The sequence below is a fragment of the Malania oleifera genome, chromosome 13 (genome assembly GCF_029873635.1).
Source record: "Malania oleifera isolate guangnan ecotype guangnan chromosome 13, ASM2987363v1, whole genome shotgun sequence".
Classification (NCBI taxonomy): domain Eukaryota; kingdom Viridiplantae; phylum Streptophyta; class Magnoliopsida; order Santalales; family Ximeniaceae; genus Malania; species Malania oleifera.
The window spans coordinates 82,855,650-82,871,089 of NC_080429.1; the positions used below are offsets into that span (position 1 = coordinate 82,855,650).

At 37.4% G+C, this 15,440-nt stretch overlaps 1 protein-coding gene across 5 annotated transcripts in view; it reads right to left on the reverse strand.

Annotated features, from left to right (window-relative positions):
* Window positions 1-13,104, reverse strand: part of LOC131146715 (ADP,ATP carrier protein ER-ANT1) — a 33,218-nt gene extending 20,114 nt beyond the window's left edge. Inside the window, exons 1-3 of one of the 5 annotated variants that reach the window (XM_058096468.1) lie at window positions 12,909-13,104; window positions 11,164-11,259; window positions 2,435-2,718 (exon numbers count right to left, since the gene is read on the reverse strand). In XM_058096468.1, coding sequence (XP_057952451.1) covers window positions 2,435-2,718; window positions 11,164-11,203 — 324 coding nt within the window. In that variant the 5' untranslated portion in view covers window positions 11,204-11,259; window positions 12,909-13,104. Of the gene's footprint in view, window positions 1-2,434; window positions 2,719-7,098; window positions 9,333-9,362; window positions 9,500-11,134; window positions 11,260-12,908 lie in introns of those variants that run through there. The other 4 variants (XM_058096469.1, XM_058096472.1, XM_058096471.1 and 1 more) reach the window with 4 other exon arrangements.
* Window positions 13,105-15,440: the final 2,336 nt, after the last annotated feature.

Sequence of the window (15,440 nt, forward strand, 5' to 3'; positions counted from 1 at the left end):
AACCTTACATTGGCCTCTAATCTTTCAATTGTACCAATCAATCCCAAAGTTTTAATTTTGTTTTGTCCAAGCTTAAAACTATGTCCACTTTGGGGTGAAGATTAAGCTCACTACAAGTTGTCAATGACCGAAGAGGCATATTACAGTTCCTGGTTCCTCATGGACCCCTGAGGTACCAACCTTGCTTAACACAAGGACTAACCACCCTCAAACATTCTCTCAACCAAGAACAAATTCACTCACCCAAACATATTTTAAACACAATACAAGCACGAGGACTTATAGCCCAAAGCAACAACATAAGGAGACATCTAGAAGTTAGATAATAAATTGATGTAAAAATACAATGCACATAGAACAAAGTAAGTAGGTTCAGTGATAAGCATTCACCTTTTGACTGTTTCAGAGAAAAAGAGTGGGCAATAAATCCCAAAAACTGCGTTTTGTATATCAAAGACTATTTGCATACAGTAAGGGCTTGCCTCTTTAGTTCAAAGAGACGGCACAATATTTTTAGAAACTTTTTGACGTATAGAATATCTTCAAAGCAAGTGAATACTAATTCAAATTACTTGAGATATTTATCGACAAGATTCCATATCAATTATGCTTTTAAATGATATATTATTACTTAGCTTGTTTACCTAGATAGGGATTTGTTAAGATTGCAAGGGCCCCTTATTGTGTGGAGTTCATCTTTGATATACAAAAAGAAGCTGTTGGGATTTATTGCACTACCCCCATTCATTGGCAATCAGTCAAATGAATGTTATTTATCCAAAATATGCTGATCATTGTGGAATTCATCCACAAGCTTCTTCTGATTTTAATCTTATTGCTTGCTATGATTCTTAGTTTCCAAGTAGGCAGGACGTCCTGATGATCACGTTCAATGAGTGGCTACTGTATATTCTTCCTAATCTGGTTAGTTGGCCCTTGAGAAAGAGACACTGTTTCCAGGTCCAGTAGAGAAGCCAAATAAAGAGGGTTGGCCAATTCTGCAGCTGAATTACGCTGGTTATAAAATGTATTTACGAACTCCGTGTTCCACAGCCATGTGCTCCAATACTTTGATTTGACCATCTTGGTCCCATTTTCCTCACTGTTAAGCCTGTGTTTCATTATTGCACAAAACACTTCCAACTTGATCTGCATTTTATGTTGGAAAAAGGTGCACATGAATATCTGGATGTGCAACATATTTCTACAATTGACCAGACTGCTGAAGCGAGAACAAAGGACATATCTTCCAAGCAGTTCATTGGCTACTATTCTTGTTGCCCCATTGCTTGCAGGGGTGTAGAGATAACTCTGATGACGGTAATTGTCATTCTATATCTCTATCTTTCAGCTTGTATTTTAAATTTAAAGTGCATGCTATCTGCACATGCTATAGGGAAGGATACAAACAGCAGTACATTTAGTCTTGTAACATTCCCGTGGAATCAAGGAAAATCCTACATTTCAAACACCCCTTAAATCTCCTTTGCCCAATCATATCCCCTATCATTTTCTTTGGAGCCACATCATTTGGAAGATTAAGATTCCCCTCAAGATCTGGATGTTCATTTGGACTGTGTCTCAATGGCTCAATATGCACTTCTTACACTGCAGAAGACCCTATAAGGCTCTCCATCTGTGCTCCATATGCCGTGACTCCAGTTTAAAAAATGCACATCTTTCTTTCATTGCCAAGTGGTTAACTATCTTTGGAGTATGATTTTCTCTTGTTTTGATGAAGCTTTTTTCTCTTGTTTTGATGAAGCTTGGGTGGCTCAGGAGGTCATGGGTAATTTCCTACAAGTGAGTTATTGGGATTTTAGCAAAATCATTTATGGAGATGCATGATTTTTGCTACCTAGTCCCTTTGGATCAAGAGGAATTCAAGAATCTGCAAAGACCACACAACTTCTCCTCATTTGTTATGGGATAGAGTTGTGTTCCTTGCCTCTTTTTGGGCTCATTCTTGTAGATTTTTTGGGCTCATCCTCTTTATTTGTCCCACATCAACTAAGTGAGGAAGGAAGAACCTTCCCTATTCATAAAAACCACCCCACCCCAAACCTTCCATACCACCATGGACCACAGCCCAGATCCGCTAATCCATACATAGGCTATGTGTAAGGCTTTTTTTAAATTAAATTTCAGCCCCTGTGGGAAAAACCAATAATATTGGTTCTGGATTAAAAACTTATGAGTCAATAATATCAGTTGGGTTCTCAGTTTCAGGTGAAATCAAACTGAACTTAACTAGTTACACCCCTAAGTCCCTACCCACCACCCTCTTCAACCCCCTCCAAAAAGAACGAAAACCAAAAAACAAAGAGAGAGAGAGAGAGAGAGAGAGAGAGAGAAGAAACTCAGGCTCACGCAAACACACATTCAAAGTTGGCCTATTCCAAATAAAAGCAAAGAAGACAGTAAAAAGGAATACCTGAGTAGGAAAATATCGTATAACATTGGCCTGGTTACCTCTCCAAAAAGATAAAAAACCTTCTTCTTTCATGACCCGTCCAAAGCAATCACAGACACCCATATAAGGTCTCTTGAGTTGCCCTCTCTTTAGCATCTCTCCTTGATTCTGTAATAAAAGTTTCACTCTCTCAATTGGTGCAGCCGCACTCCTTGATATTATTGCTGCTACCCCACCCATCAAAAAATCCACAGAAAATTTCTCTGAATGTGCTGTCATCACCATTCTACCACCTTTTCCGGTCTCTAGTGTAATAACAAACACATTTACAAAGAGAAGCATTATCAATGATGAATGCTAAGATATGAAGATTTTGACATGAAATTAGAAGAGTAAAATAAATCTAGATATTCTTGCCCATATCCAAAATTTAACACAGTTTAATCACTATTGAAATGCCGTAAACTCTTTTAATGACATGGTTTATGTCTGGTCATTCAGTATTTTCTGTCTATAGTACTGATACAAACAGGGTTCCATAATCATATATATTATCTTAATGTTTCATTCTCATTATCATCATGAATCAATCTTTGAATTTCAATCAAATATATAAATAAGACTAACTGCATGGCCAAGACATCTAAGTGCATGCATATCCTGTAAAAAGTCAATTTTGTTCTTTGATAGCTTTCAAGGTCAAAGGAAATCGTGAAAATAAATAAATAAGATTTCACTCCTTTGGTCATTCAGGAGTGGCTATTGAGCCTTCTTGGTTTCAGGGTTTCAGTTCTTACCATTTGGTTGGTTGAGGAAAAAAGCTAGTAAACATTGTTCCCAGAGCAGGATTTTTCATGGGCAGGTCAGGTGACATTTGCATTAACTCAGCAAGGATGACTGCCACCTGTTTTTATAATTGGCTTGAGCACAGTGTGAACCCAATTACTCAGATTGCTTTGTGCTTGTTACATCTAAAGGTGGAGAGAGACAGAGAAACCGAGAGAGGAGAGAATGAAATTAATATAACACGCCTAACCTGTGAGGTTGCCTCTCATTTCCCATTCTATTAGGAACAAAACAATATTGGGTGGATATAAATACCCCCCCTGACATTAACCTTTCACTTATGCTTTTCAACACTCCCCCTCAAGCTCAAGCATACATATCACATGTTCCCAACTCGTACAAATATATTTAACCCATGCACCTCCTAAAAAAGGCTTCATCACTAAATCAACAAGTTGATGCTCTGATTTTCACATTAGTATCAAAAGGTTTCTTAGAAGTTTCTCTCTAACAAAGTGACAATCAACTTCAATATGCTTTGTCCTATCATGAAACACCAATTCCAAGCAATATGCACAGCAGCTTGGTTATCACATTCTATCTTCATAGGTGATAAATACAGAAACTTAGGCTCCTCGAACAAATTCCACAGCCAGATCCACTCAGATCAATGGCTTTATATTCAAGTTAGACACTAGACTATGCAACTACCTCTGAAATACCAAGTTTCCACAAACCAAAAAACATATATATCCTGCAGTAAATCTTCTATCATCCAAATCGAGCCCAATCTGACCAGTACATCATCACTAGATCAAAGAATGGACATGGTTCTACAGTCCTCAACCTAGTGCACATTCAAGGATAAATCAAGATGCACCCCCGGGCATAAGCTCAGGTGGTAAGGAGGTTCACCAGATGACCTTGGACAAAGGTGAAGTCTAGGGTTCAAACCCTGCCGCCTGCAGCGCACATCTGCGATTTACCTCCTACGTGTTGGCTGAGGGCACAGCTGGCATAGGCGTGGGATTAGTCTGGCACGCAAGCCCAAGAAATGCAGCGTATCCAAAAAAAAGGGTAAAGCAAGATGCACAACATTCTAGTGACTACTTCAAGGTGAGCCTGAGAACTAATAAATCACACGGTTGCAAAGGTAATGTCTAGTCCAGTAACTACAAGGATATTTAGCTTCCCAAGTAACATCCTATACTGACCAGGACATCGCATCAATTCAACATGATCCACATTCTACCTAATGTTAGGTTCCATCAGTTTATCATGGGGCTCAGATCTTAATATTCCTGTTTCACTCGACAAATCTAGTACATACTTTCTCTATAACAGAAAACACCCGAATGTGACTACTTCAATGCCTAGAAGAATCATTTTAACTCACGTCTTTGGCTTGAACCTACCTTGCACGAACAAGATGGACTCTTGTATCATTGCATGCATCAATTATCTATCGTTGCATGTAATGACAAATTTTCCTTTTTTTTATATATATAAAGATCATTAATAAAATAGAGAAGGAATTACAAACAATGGAAAATAAGACATCCTCCTAAAAGAACCAAATAAATAGTTACATTAAAACCTCCCTCCAATCTTTTGGAGATCAGACAACAAAATTCCCTGAAAGAAACCCAAAGAAAGCAATCAAAAAGAAGCAAAAAAAAATACTCTATCTCACAATAAATTGGGAGAAGTTGGTTTTCAGCGAGAGATCCTAACGTTCCTCTCAATCCACAAAGTCCAAAAAAGAGCAAACACAGTATAATTCCATAACACCATTCCTCACTTAATTCTCCCAAAACCCCAAAACCTGTAATAACAATATCTTCAACCTATACTAAGAACAAGACTTTCCCTATAGTGATATTATAGTATAATAAAGAATGATCCAGGCCACAGCTATGAAGACCAAAAGCAATTACCATTTTAGTAGATCTCACAAACCATGCTCAAGGAGACTCTTTTAAACCATACATGGACTTCTTCAAACAAAAAGCCAACACAAACGATCCTTGAGCAACAAAACCATGACGCAATTGCAAAAAAACACTTTCGATATCTAACTGATATAATGGAGGATTAAAGGTGACTGCAGAAGACAATAAAGAGTATGTATGAAAGCATAATAAGGAGTAGATTTCAAGAATGTAGCATTAGCATAGAGAAAGATCCAATTGATGTAGGATTGTAGCACCAATACGCTTCTTAGTGCGAGAATATCCCCAAAAACATACATTTGAACACTAGGCCTAGCAAAACGGGCAAGTGGACTGGGTTTGGGCAGATCACTAACGGGCTGGGTCATAAACGGGTCGATGTTAAACGGATCACACACATGCCAACCCTAACCCACCCATTTAATAAACGGGCGGGTAAGAGGTCACCCGTTTTAAAAAATATAATATATTTATTTCAAATTTTTTTAAAATTTCATATAAAATGACATTTAAAAAAAAAAATACTGCATTATACTTAGTAATTTCTAAATAAAAAGAACATAAAAATGTAAAAAATATTACATCCCTTTAATGAATACATTTTTAAAAAAATGTAAAATTAAAAAAAAAAAAACACACACACTTCTAAAAATATTCACCACCACTTACTAAAGGTGCTTGCAAAGACAATTGACTTGATAGAATATCTTGCATACTATCATTAGCACTTGCATTATCCAACGTGATGGAAAATATCTTCCTATCAATACCCCATTCCTTCAATACTTTAAATATTTTTTCTGACAAAGCAACTCCTAAATGTGGGGGAGGCATGTGAGAAAAGTTGATGATCTTACTATGCAATACCCAATTCTCATCCACAAAATGAACTGTAATACATAAATATCCTTCAGTAAGACCAACAATCAGAAGTCAAACACACTCTACCAAAAATACTCTGTAGTGTAAGTTTAAGTTTCTCCTTCTCTCTTTCATGTATTTTCAATACATCAGCCTTAGCAGTGTTCCTAGCAATTGGTTTAACATTAGGATTAAGATATTTATGCACATCTCGATTTCCTTCATGCTCAACCCATGAAAAAGGATAGCAATGTTTTATTATGACAATTGCCATCTTCTCACAATAAACATCTTGGTCAATTTTTTTCGCATGAAGTTTGGTTCCATAATACATATGCATCTGCTTCACATCATAGTTATCACGTAATGGACAACTATTAATGTGGTGTCTCAAATTTGCCGTCCCATGGGTTGAAGCATTAGCAACATATTCAGCCCCACATTTTTTACATTTTGCCTTCTGTTTTCCATCAACATCTATAGGTAACAAATAGAATTCATCCCAAGCAGCTAATGTCATTCTACGTTGTCTCTTTTTGCTAGTGTCATCATTGATAGAAGAACAGTTCTTTTCAGATTTATCTGAAGATGGAGTAATATTACACTCATCATCAAAATCCAAGTTTATGGTGTCCATTATTTGCAATTTGTATTCTTCCTAACAAAGAATAATTTTTTTGAATACGCTGGGTGTCTTGGGCTTTCGCACCAGACTAATTCCTTAACAAAGAAAAATTGTTAAGACTCTGAAAAATAATAAAACAAATAAAATAATGAAAATATTTATACAACAAACACAAATCTGTTATTGGGTGTGTGTGTGTGTGACAACAAATTATTCTTTTATTTTCTGTAGGGGAAACACAAGAAACATTATTATAGAGATGTCTTTTGTTATTACTTGTGATTTTCATTCAACTTAGCTTCTGAACATGGTAGGGATCCTTCTTGTTTTCTTAATTTATTTTATTTATCTACTATTTATTTATGTACTATTTATTCATCACGAATCCATCATCCATGAAACCCAACAAGCCAGTAAGGCAGTAACAGAGAACCTAAAAAATAAAAAAAATCGCAACTCACCTCTGCGGCTCCACCTCTGGTCCTCTGCGTCTGTGGATCATGAAGGAGCTTGATCCGTGAGGCCTGAGGGAGCTTAATCTTACCGTGGAGCAACTGGAGGCTGTAGGTGTGGAGTCAAGTGGTCTGTGGAGCTGGGGATAACTAATGCCTGTGGCTGTGGTCTGTGGAGCCTAAAGGAGACAACGAATCGAGCTGCTCAAGGTGTGGAGTGAATCATTCGCAGGCTCGCAGCACCGGCAGGTCCGGCACGTAGCAGCGCACCACAGGAGAGGAGAGGAGACTCAGGAGTCAGGAGAGGAGAGGATTGAGATTTAAGAGAGTGAGAGCTGAGAGGTCAGAGATGAGGAGAGCCTGAGAGCCTAAGAGCAGTGGCGCGGGTTAGGGCCCTTAGGGTTTTTTTGTGTTGACTGAGAGCCTGAGACTGAAGTCTGAAGGCTGATTGCTAAAGGCGTGTGCAGTGCGCGTGACTGTGAAGCATTATGCATTAAGGATCCAAATTAACGGGTCACCCGCCGAGTGACCCGCCCAAACCCAGAGAACCCGTTTATAAACGGGTTGACCTGTGACCCGCCCAATTATTAAACGGGTTAACTTCTCTACACTTGAACCCGTTTTAAACGGGTGGGTCCAGGTGACCCGACGGGTCATGACCCATTTTGCCAGGCCTATAGAACACTTAAGGATCCAATTTATCAACACCTGCAAGTTGAGATGAAGGCAATAGGATGAAGTAGAAGAAATCATTAGATTCATGTCCTCAACCAATCCTCTCCATAATCTTCAAATCTTGACTCACAACAGAATCAGAAGAAAAGAGTTATTGAGCAATGTAAATGCTTCGTGAGTTTACATACAAACATGAGGTCAAATGGAAAAGGAGACAAAACAAAAGACAAAGAAAAGGAAAATCCAGGTTCCACTGTCCCAATGCCGCTAATAGAAGTAGAAAGATCCATTGGCAAGAGTGACACTGAGAAGTGATTCTGAATATTGAAGGTTCAAAAAAAAAAAACATAAGAGGTACCTGATGTAGCAATTAAATCTACAAGTCAAAGTCTAGATGGAGAAGAATTAGAACAAAGAAGCAATGGGAATACATAAGGCCAATGATGCAATAGGGAGACATGATGATTGGGGTGCACAATATTTAGGGAACTTTGTATATTCATCCTCTGATACTGTTACAGTCTATAGTTCCACAGCAACAAGATGCCACAACATCAGCAACCTGGTCACGAGTACGACTCTCTAACCCAGAACGAGAACATTTGCAAGGTGGACCTCTACCATGCCCAACCCTGCTACCATGATTACCACATTCACCATTGAAGCATTAACCACCACCAGATTGGTCACCTCTTTATGTTGACCACGCCTAATATAGACTTCTCCATACCATAAAAATCAAGCAAATGCAGTCTGACGATATAAGATATCACTGGATAGAAATTCAGGTTTAAGCTGGCCAAAAACTTGATTAATAAGATCAGTTTCCTTTGTTTTTTTCCATTTCTTTTACATAAGTTGAAGCACATTTAACTCCTCATAGAGCCATTTCATCTCTGCAAAAATCCTGTAAATTACTAGTAAATAAAAACTTAGGATAATCCCATATCTCCTTATTTGTATCTGAAAGTGCCCAAGTAGTTCCACAATAAACCAACAATTTGGGCATCTTCTTGAATCCATACATCCAGTTCCTTCTATCAGTAGATGACATTGCTTTCCTTGACTGGAGAGATAGACTACATCCTTAGAACTATTACTACCGATGACATTGCTTTCCTTGACTGGAGAGAGACACCACATCCTTAGACCTCTTACTACCATTCAACTTAGGAGTAGTAACTTGTGGAGGTAGCAAGGTAGACATAGTAATTGGATAGGGATCTTAGAATCTATGAGAAAACCCAAACATACAGAAGGAAGAGGATAAAAGCACATTAATACTGCGCTAAACAGAAACAGAAACAACTTACATCAAACTGCTGCTTGGGAATCCTCCAAACAACTTCAATCAAGGAAAATTACAGCAAACAGGCTGTCAACTGTTGCAGATTTGGAGGAAATCAAAAAATTCCGACGGTAATTTCCAGTAAAGAAAAACTCCAGATTGACAACCCTATGAACATTAAATACTCAAATTTCTCAAGGAATTCCGCTCATCCAGGAGAACCACACAGATATGTGGACCGTGACATTTAAAAAATAAAATTTTAAAAAATAAAAAATAAAAAAAGGCCCATAGTAGCCTTGGACAGCACCTGCAAGTTTCGATGAACAGTGCAGTAAACAGTGGCAATGAAAGTACTAGCCAACGGTGAATGAAAACAAGACTCAAGCATGGAAGATTAAAGCCTGCTCTGGTCCCATGTTCCATTTCATGGGAGAGAGAGGGAACGATAGTACCGTCATGGTTTTAACCTATGAGACTGCCTCTCATTCTATTTATAATAAAACAATATATATGAAGTAGACACAAATACCCCTGACATTACTCTTTTACCAGAGCTCTCCAACGCTGCCAGAAAAACTTTGCAGAATAGCGTGGGTTATGACCACACTTTTTCGTGTTACTTTATATTGTCACATGGGGAAAAACAAAAGCCATAAAAGAAACTCAAGGACGATTGCTTGACATTCCTTCAAGAGAAAAAAATTCTCCACAAAAATATGAGGGCAACCCACTCAATCCACTAGCTTGGTTGCAATACAAGTTGCTCCAATACACATTTTGTAAAATATGGGAATGCGATTTACATTGGTCAAGTTTGACACACAATCATGATTTCGAGACAGCAAAATAAATACCAACGGAAGGAAGATGGGAACATTGTCCTAATTCATCAATTCCATCCTGTGAAAATGGGTTCTATCCCTAGTTCCCCCTTGCATATATATCCCATGGCTTAGAAGCAAATATTTGACCCTTACATTTCAAAAAAAAATCTGAGACTAAATTCAATCGCAACACAGAAATGTCGCAATTTTTATTGAAGACAGCAATGTTCAGTAACTAAGGGTCAGAACTGCTCATTGCCAGAGGGTTGTTTGGTTAAAGTTCATTAGAAGGTTTCACATGGAGGGCAAGAGACTCAATAAGCTTCAAGGTGTTTTGAGGTAAGGTGTAGAGTCATTATACTGTTGTGTAAGGGTATTGGGGGCTCTCACACGTGGCTATTTATATTGGGTGCCCAGGGTTCGCACCCTAAGGCAGTTCTTTTGGAAAGTCTAGTGGAGATTTTGAAGGGACTCTATGGCGGTGGGACATTGTCAAACCATATAAATTGTTGTATTCTTCTCCTTCTATTTCGCTTTCTTCCAATTTGCTCAGTGCACGCACATTAGACTAGGCATGTTTTTCACAACAAAGCCATTAAATTACTCCAATGCATCAGAGGAACTTAACCAATATCAGGCATTTAAGTTCAAAAGTACCAAAGATAGGGTTCATTTTCACAAGCAAGTTGAAAACCTAACTAGTTCAGCAGGTCAAAATAGATTTTGAGCTTGCCAGAATTCCTTGTAATGATGAACTCACTATGTCCTGAGTCGATGAAGCGGTGAAAATGCCATGAGATTGCAGCATAGCCTCAACAAAAAAGCAGCATAATGGCACGAATGAGCAATCAAAAGTCTACTGATTGAGTGAACCTGGCTCACCAATAGAGTGTAACACTAGAAAAATACACAAACAAACATGATGAAGTTTATCCAATCTCCATCAAGACCATTACAGTTATGAGTTGTGCACAAGACTATTGAGATTTTAATGGATACAATTAGTTTTTTTTTTTTTTTTAAATCATATTTTTAAATAATAAAAGAAGATTTAATGAGTGAAAGAATAAACAATTAAAAAGACAAGTCAAGGGAAAGGGATCCTCAAAAACAACAATAGGGAGCACAGAACACCATCTTGAAACTAAAAACAAAAAATAAATCAAAAGAGCCCTCCAATCACATTGCAAGTCACTCGAGGAATTACCCCCAATAACATAAAGAGAAAAACTCAAAGGAGAGTTAAGAATACAACCTTATCTTAAATCAAATGAGTGAACGTACTCGAGAAGATCCTCTCATTCCTTTCAATCCATAACATCATACAAAATAACCAAGCACACAACCACAAAACGTTCGCCCTTGTTGCTATTCCAAAACCTGCAAAATTTTATCCCCATAAAACCATCAACGTTTTTCTATAGAAAACAAAGCTTTATTGAACAAGAAAGAAGAACAAGAAGTCCTCACCCATGAAAACAAAGAAAAATAAAAGCAAAATCATAAAACCTTCCACATTAGCTAAACATATCCAATCCTAACCATAAACACCAAACAAAGTACCCCAAACAACCTAGCAACCTCACAATGAAGAAAGGGGTGCTCAGCCCACCACTCTACACATTCTCAAAGAACAACGAGTTAACTAACACAAGTAGGACCTCAACTTAACTCGCCACAGTCCAAAACAACAGGAGAATGACCAGGTTACATAGACCCACCAATTCCTCCTAAAAATATTTTCCAAGGCTAGGCATACTAGGACAACTCTATCAACAACAGCAACAAAACAAAAAACAAAAAAACAAATGTCTAATTCCTCCAATTTAGACTCCTAGATTAATAAAACATCACAACAACCCTATCAACCTCCTCCTCCATCCATTAGATTAAACATCCCAAGTACCTCATATTGAACATCAACATATTTTAAGGAAACTCCCTTCCCCTATTGTCCTTCATGATTGACAACCAAAGAAAACCTTTAACAACCCATATAACCCCTCACCTCCCAACTCACCTTAAATTCCTTTCCTACCCTATCATCAACCACAAACACATAGCACCTCTATGGAAGCTCGCTGCCAACACAAAATGAAGATGTGCTACCATGAGAATCAACAATCCCAAGAGCTTGCTGGCATCCAAGGCAACTAGACTTTTTGAGATCTATAAAATCAAAGATGTTGCCATCTCTCTCTTTATAATGGTTAACAGCTATTTCTTTTTAAATCTCCCTCTCCACCCACCAACACAAAATGAATATGCTACCATGAGTGTCAACAATCAGGGGCTTGCCGTCATCCAGGGCAACTATTTAGATTTATAGAAATCATATACCTTGCCATCTCTCAGTAATTTTTTCTTGAGATCTACAAGAAGAACTGATTTGCAAGAAGTGCCATAGAGACTTTTCTATAAGGATATGTAATGAGTCTTATGAATCCTACAATTTTTTTGGCAATGAAAAAACAAGGGCTAGTTGAAGTTGATGATTCAAAGGTATTTTTTGGAATGAGATTTGTTTTGCATTCCATTCTAGTGTTGCTTCCACATTGTAATCCTATTCCTATCACCACGCTGTTCCTACCTCAATTGGTGCATTACGACCGTTTGCATGGCAGTTTGAGTGGCTTCCGAGACCTTTTTTTATCAGAAAAGAAAGTTCATCAAAGGGCATCAAGGTGATGCCACCCAAGTACAAAGGAACAAAAGTACATTTACCCGCAAAAATTCAAGGATTATATGCATTCAGAAATAGCCCACTATGCCAATAAAAATAATAGCAACCCAACAGTCTTTGACAATAGGAAGGGGCGTAGCTGATCCTTTGGAAACTACCCTCCACACCACCAAAAAGGAGGAAGAGGGATGGAAAGAGCTTTCCTCTTTTCTTAGCTAGTGTCCTTCCAAGCCCACAACTCATAATCCAGTGTTCTCGTAGAATCCGATGGCTATCAGATAAAGGAAATAGCCAGGCTCCACAAATTCTAATTCAGATGCAATGCAAGAGCATATGCTCAACTGACCTTGACATATGCAGCGCCTCTTAACTAGAGGCAGGCCTCTTTTCTGAAGGTGTGAAAGAATCCTTCCAGCCTCCCATGTGAAGAAACCAACCCTCGTGGGGGGCTGCAGTTCTCAAGCCAGGGGAATTCGCTGCTGGCTTCGGCTGGAGAGAGGAGATATTTTGTAGGATCTGACCATGAAATTCCCGTTTTTATTATATAATATATACATGTATGTAGTGTAGGAATAAGATAGGAAAATGCTGCAGATTAAAAAATTGTTTTCTTAAAACATTATTTTCCCTCACCAGATTATTGTGTATTGAGTCAGTAAATACATTTTTTGGATACAATAAAATTTAGAATATAATATAATATTAGTTTACATTATACACAAACGAAAACTGATTACTAACACCCTTAAAAATAATCTGAATAAATTTTCTAGAATTCTACTCCCGCAGAAAATAAATCAGATTTGAAAAGAAAATAATTTGTGAAAGCTTTATGCAAGAAAGAAAAGGAGAGAATGATGAATTTTTTGTATCTTTCGTGAAGTTAATTCTGTCTATTTATAGACAAAATTATGCATTTTTCAAAATATTGCATCTCTTCAAATCATGAAGCAGATTCGACCTGGTCGCACCCGACGTCGACCTGGTTGAGCCTGATTGAGCCCCTGGTCAAGACTCTCGGGATTTCTTATTCAGTCGATGGTACCATCAACCAGGTCGCACCTAGTCTCCTGGTCGCACCACTTAATATTAAAAAGTATAAGATTATTTTTTAACCATCTGATTATGATCAACGGTCACGATCTCACAACAATGCAAGTGTGCTAAGTGCTAAGTGCTTGTGCGCCAACTAAATGCGCCCTACAGCCCATGCCCCCGCTCGCGTGCGAGTACGTATGCGGACGATGCTTCACACTGTCCTAGGGTGCACTAGAGTACACACTAGCACTATCTCTTAACCATTTTTACCTTATCATTTATTAATGACCTTTCCTTTTCCACTTTTTCCAATGTGGGACAAACTCACACATAACATTAAATACTTTAGAAAATTCATCAAAAGAAAACTTGAAAACCCATAAAATCATATATTTTAGAGAATATTGCAACATTCTCACATCATTTTCAAAATATAGATGAAAAACAATTTATTCATATTAGAGATAATTTATGCATAAATGAAGGTGTTTTTAGAACTTGAACCTTCAGTTAGTGAATACGTATCAAAGTTAATCAAGATTACATAATAGACAAACTTTGAACTAGCAATCCTCTTTTGATTAACCGGATACATATCATATACAAATTATCAGATCTTTGGGTGTTACCAAAAGTCTATGCGTGGATTGGCCTTGCGTCTATATCCTAATTTGATGAGTGCTCAAAAGATAAATCAATTTCTCATAGGAAGCAGCACCACTTCCGACACTCATATAGGTAGGTTTATCAAAGGTACCCCTTGTAATTAAAGTACCTCACAAAACCTGTTATAAACCTATTAAAAGCTTAAGCTCAACCTTCACATTTTCACATTACAGGCATAAAACACTATTTTACTTAGGATGGATTATGTGACACATATACATTTAGTGCTTCCAATTACTACATACTATGTACTTTGCTCATTGAACTCAAAAGCTTGAAAATTTCAAGTGTTGAGTCAATTTTCCATCATTGGCAACTATGGGTTATGGATTTAAGTCTCATCCCCTTTGATGTTTTCTAGACCATGTCTCTTGCAAGACCTTTTGTTAATGGGTCAGCCAAATTTTGGCTTGCTCTCACAAAATCTATTGTAATTACACCATTAGTAATTAACTGCCTCACATAACTATGTCTTAGGCTAATATGTCTGGATTTACTATTATATATATTAATATATGCTCGTAACAAAGTTGTCTCATTGTCATAATGCAAAGATATAGGTGGCATAGGCTTTGGCCAAACTGGAATTTCTAATAACAAATTCCTAAGTCATTCTGCCTCTTTGCTACAAGAAGCTAAAGCCACAAATTCTGATGCCATAGTAGAATCTATTATATGGCTTTGCTTCTTTGAACCCTAGGAGATAGCTCCTCCACCAAAGGTGAATATCCACCCACTGGTTGATGTATGATCATTACAATCAGTGATCCAATTGACACTTGTAAATCCTTCTAAAATAGTACAATATCCTTCATAATGTATGTCATAATCCATAGTCAAATACTTTAATACTCTATATATAGCATGCCAATGAATATCACTAGGATTACTAGTATATCTACTAAGTTTACCTACAGCAAATGCAATATTAGTTCTAGTAGAAGTCATAGCATACATCAAGTAACCAATAACTCTAGCATATTCTAACTAATTTACTGCTATACCTGTGCTAGGATATAATTTCAAATTTGCATCAAAAGGTGTGCTAATAGCTTTGTAGTCATAGTGATTAAACTTTTTTAGTATCTTTTTAATATAGTGTGATTGGGTGAGAATCAATTTATCATTGTTTCTAATTATTTTAATACCCATAATCACATTTGCATTACCCATA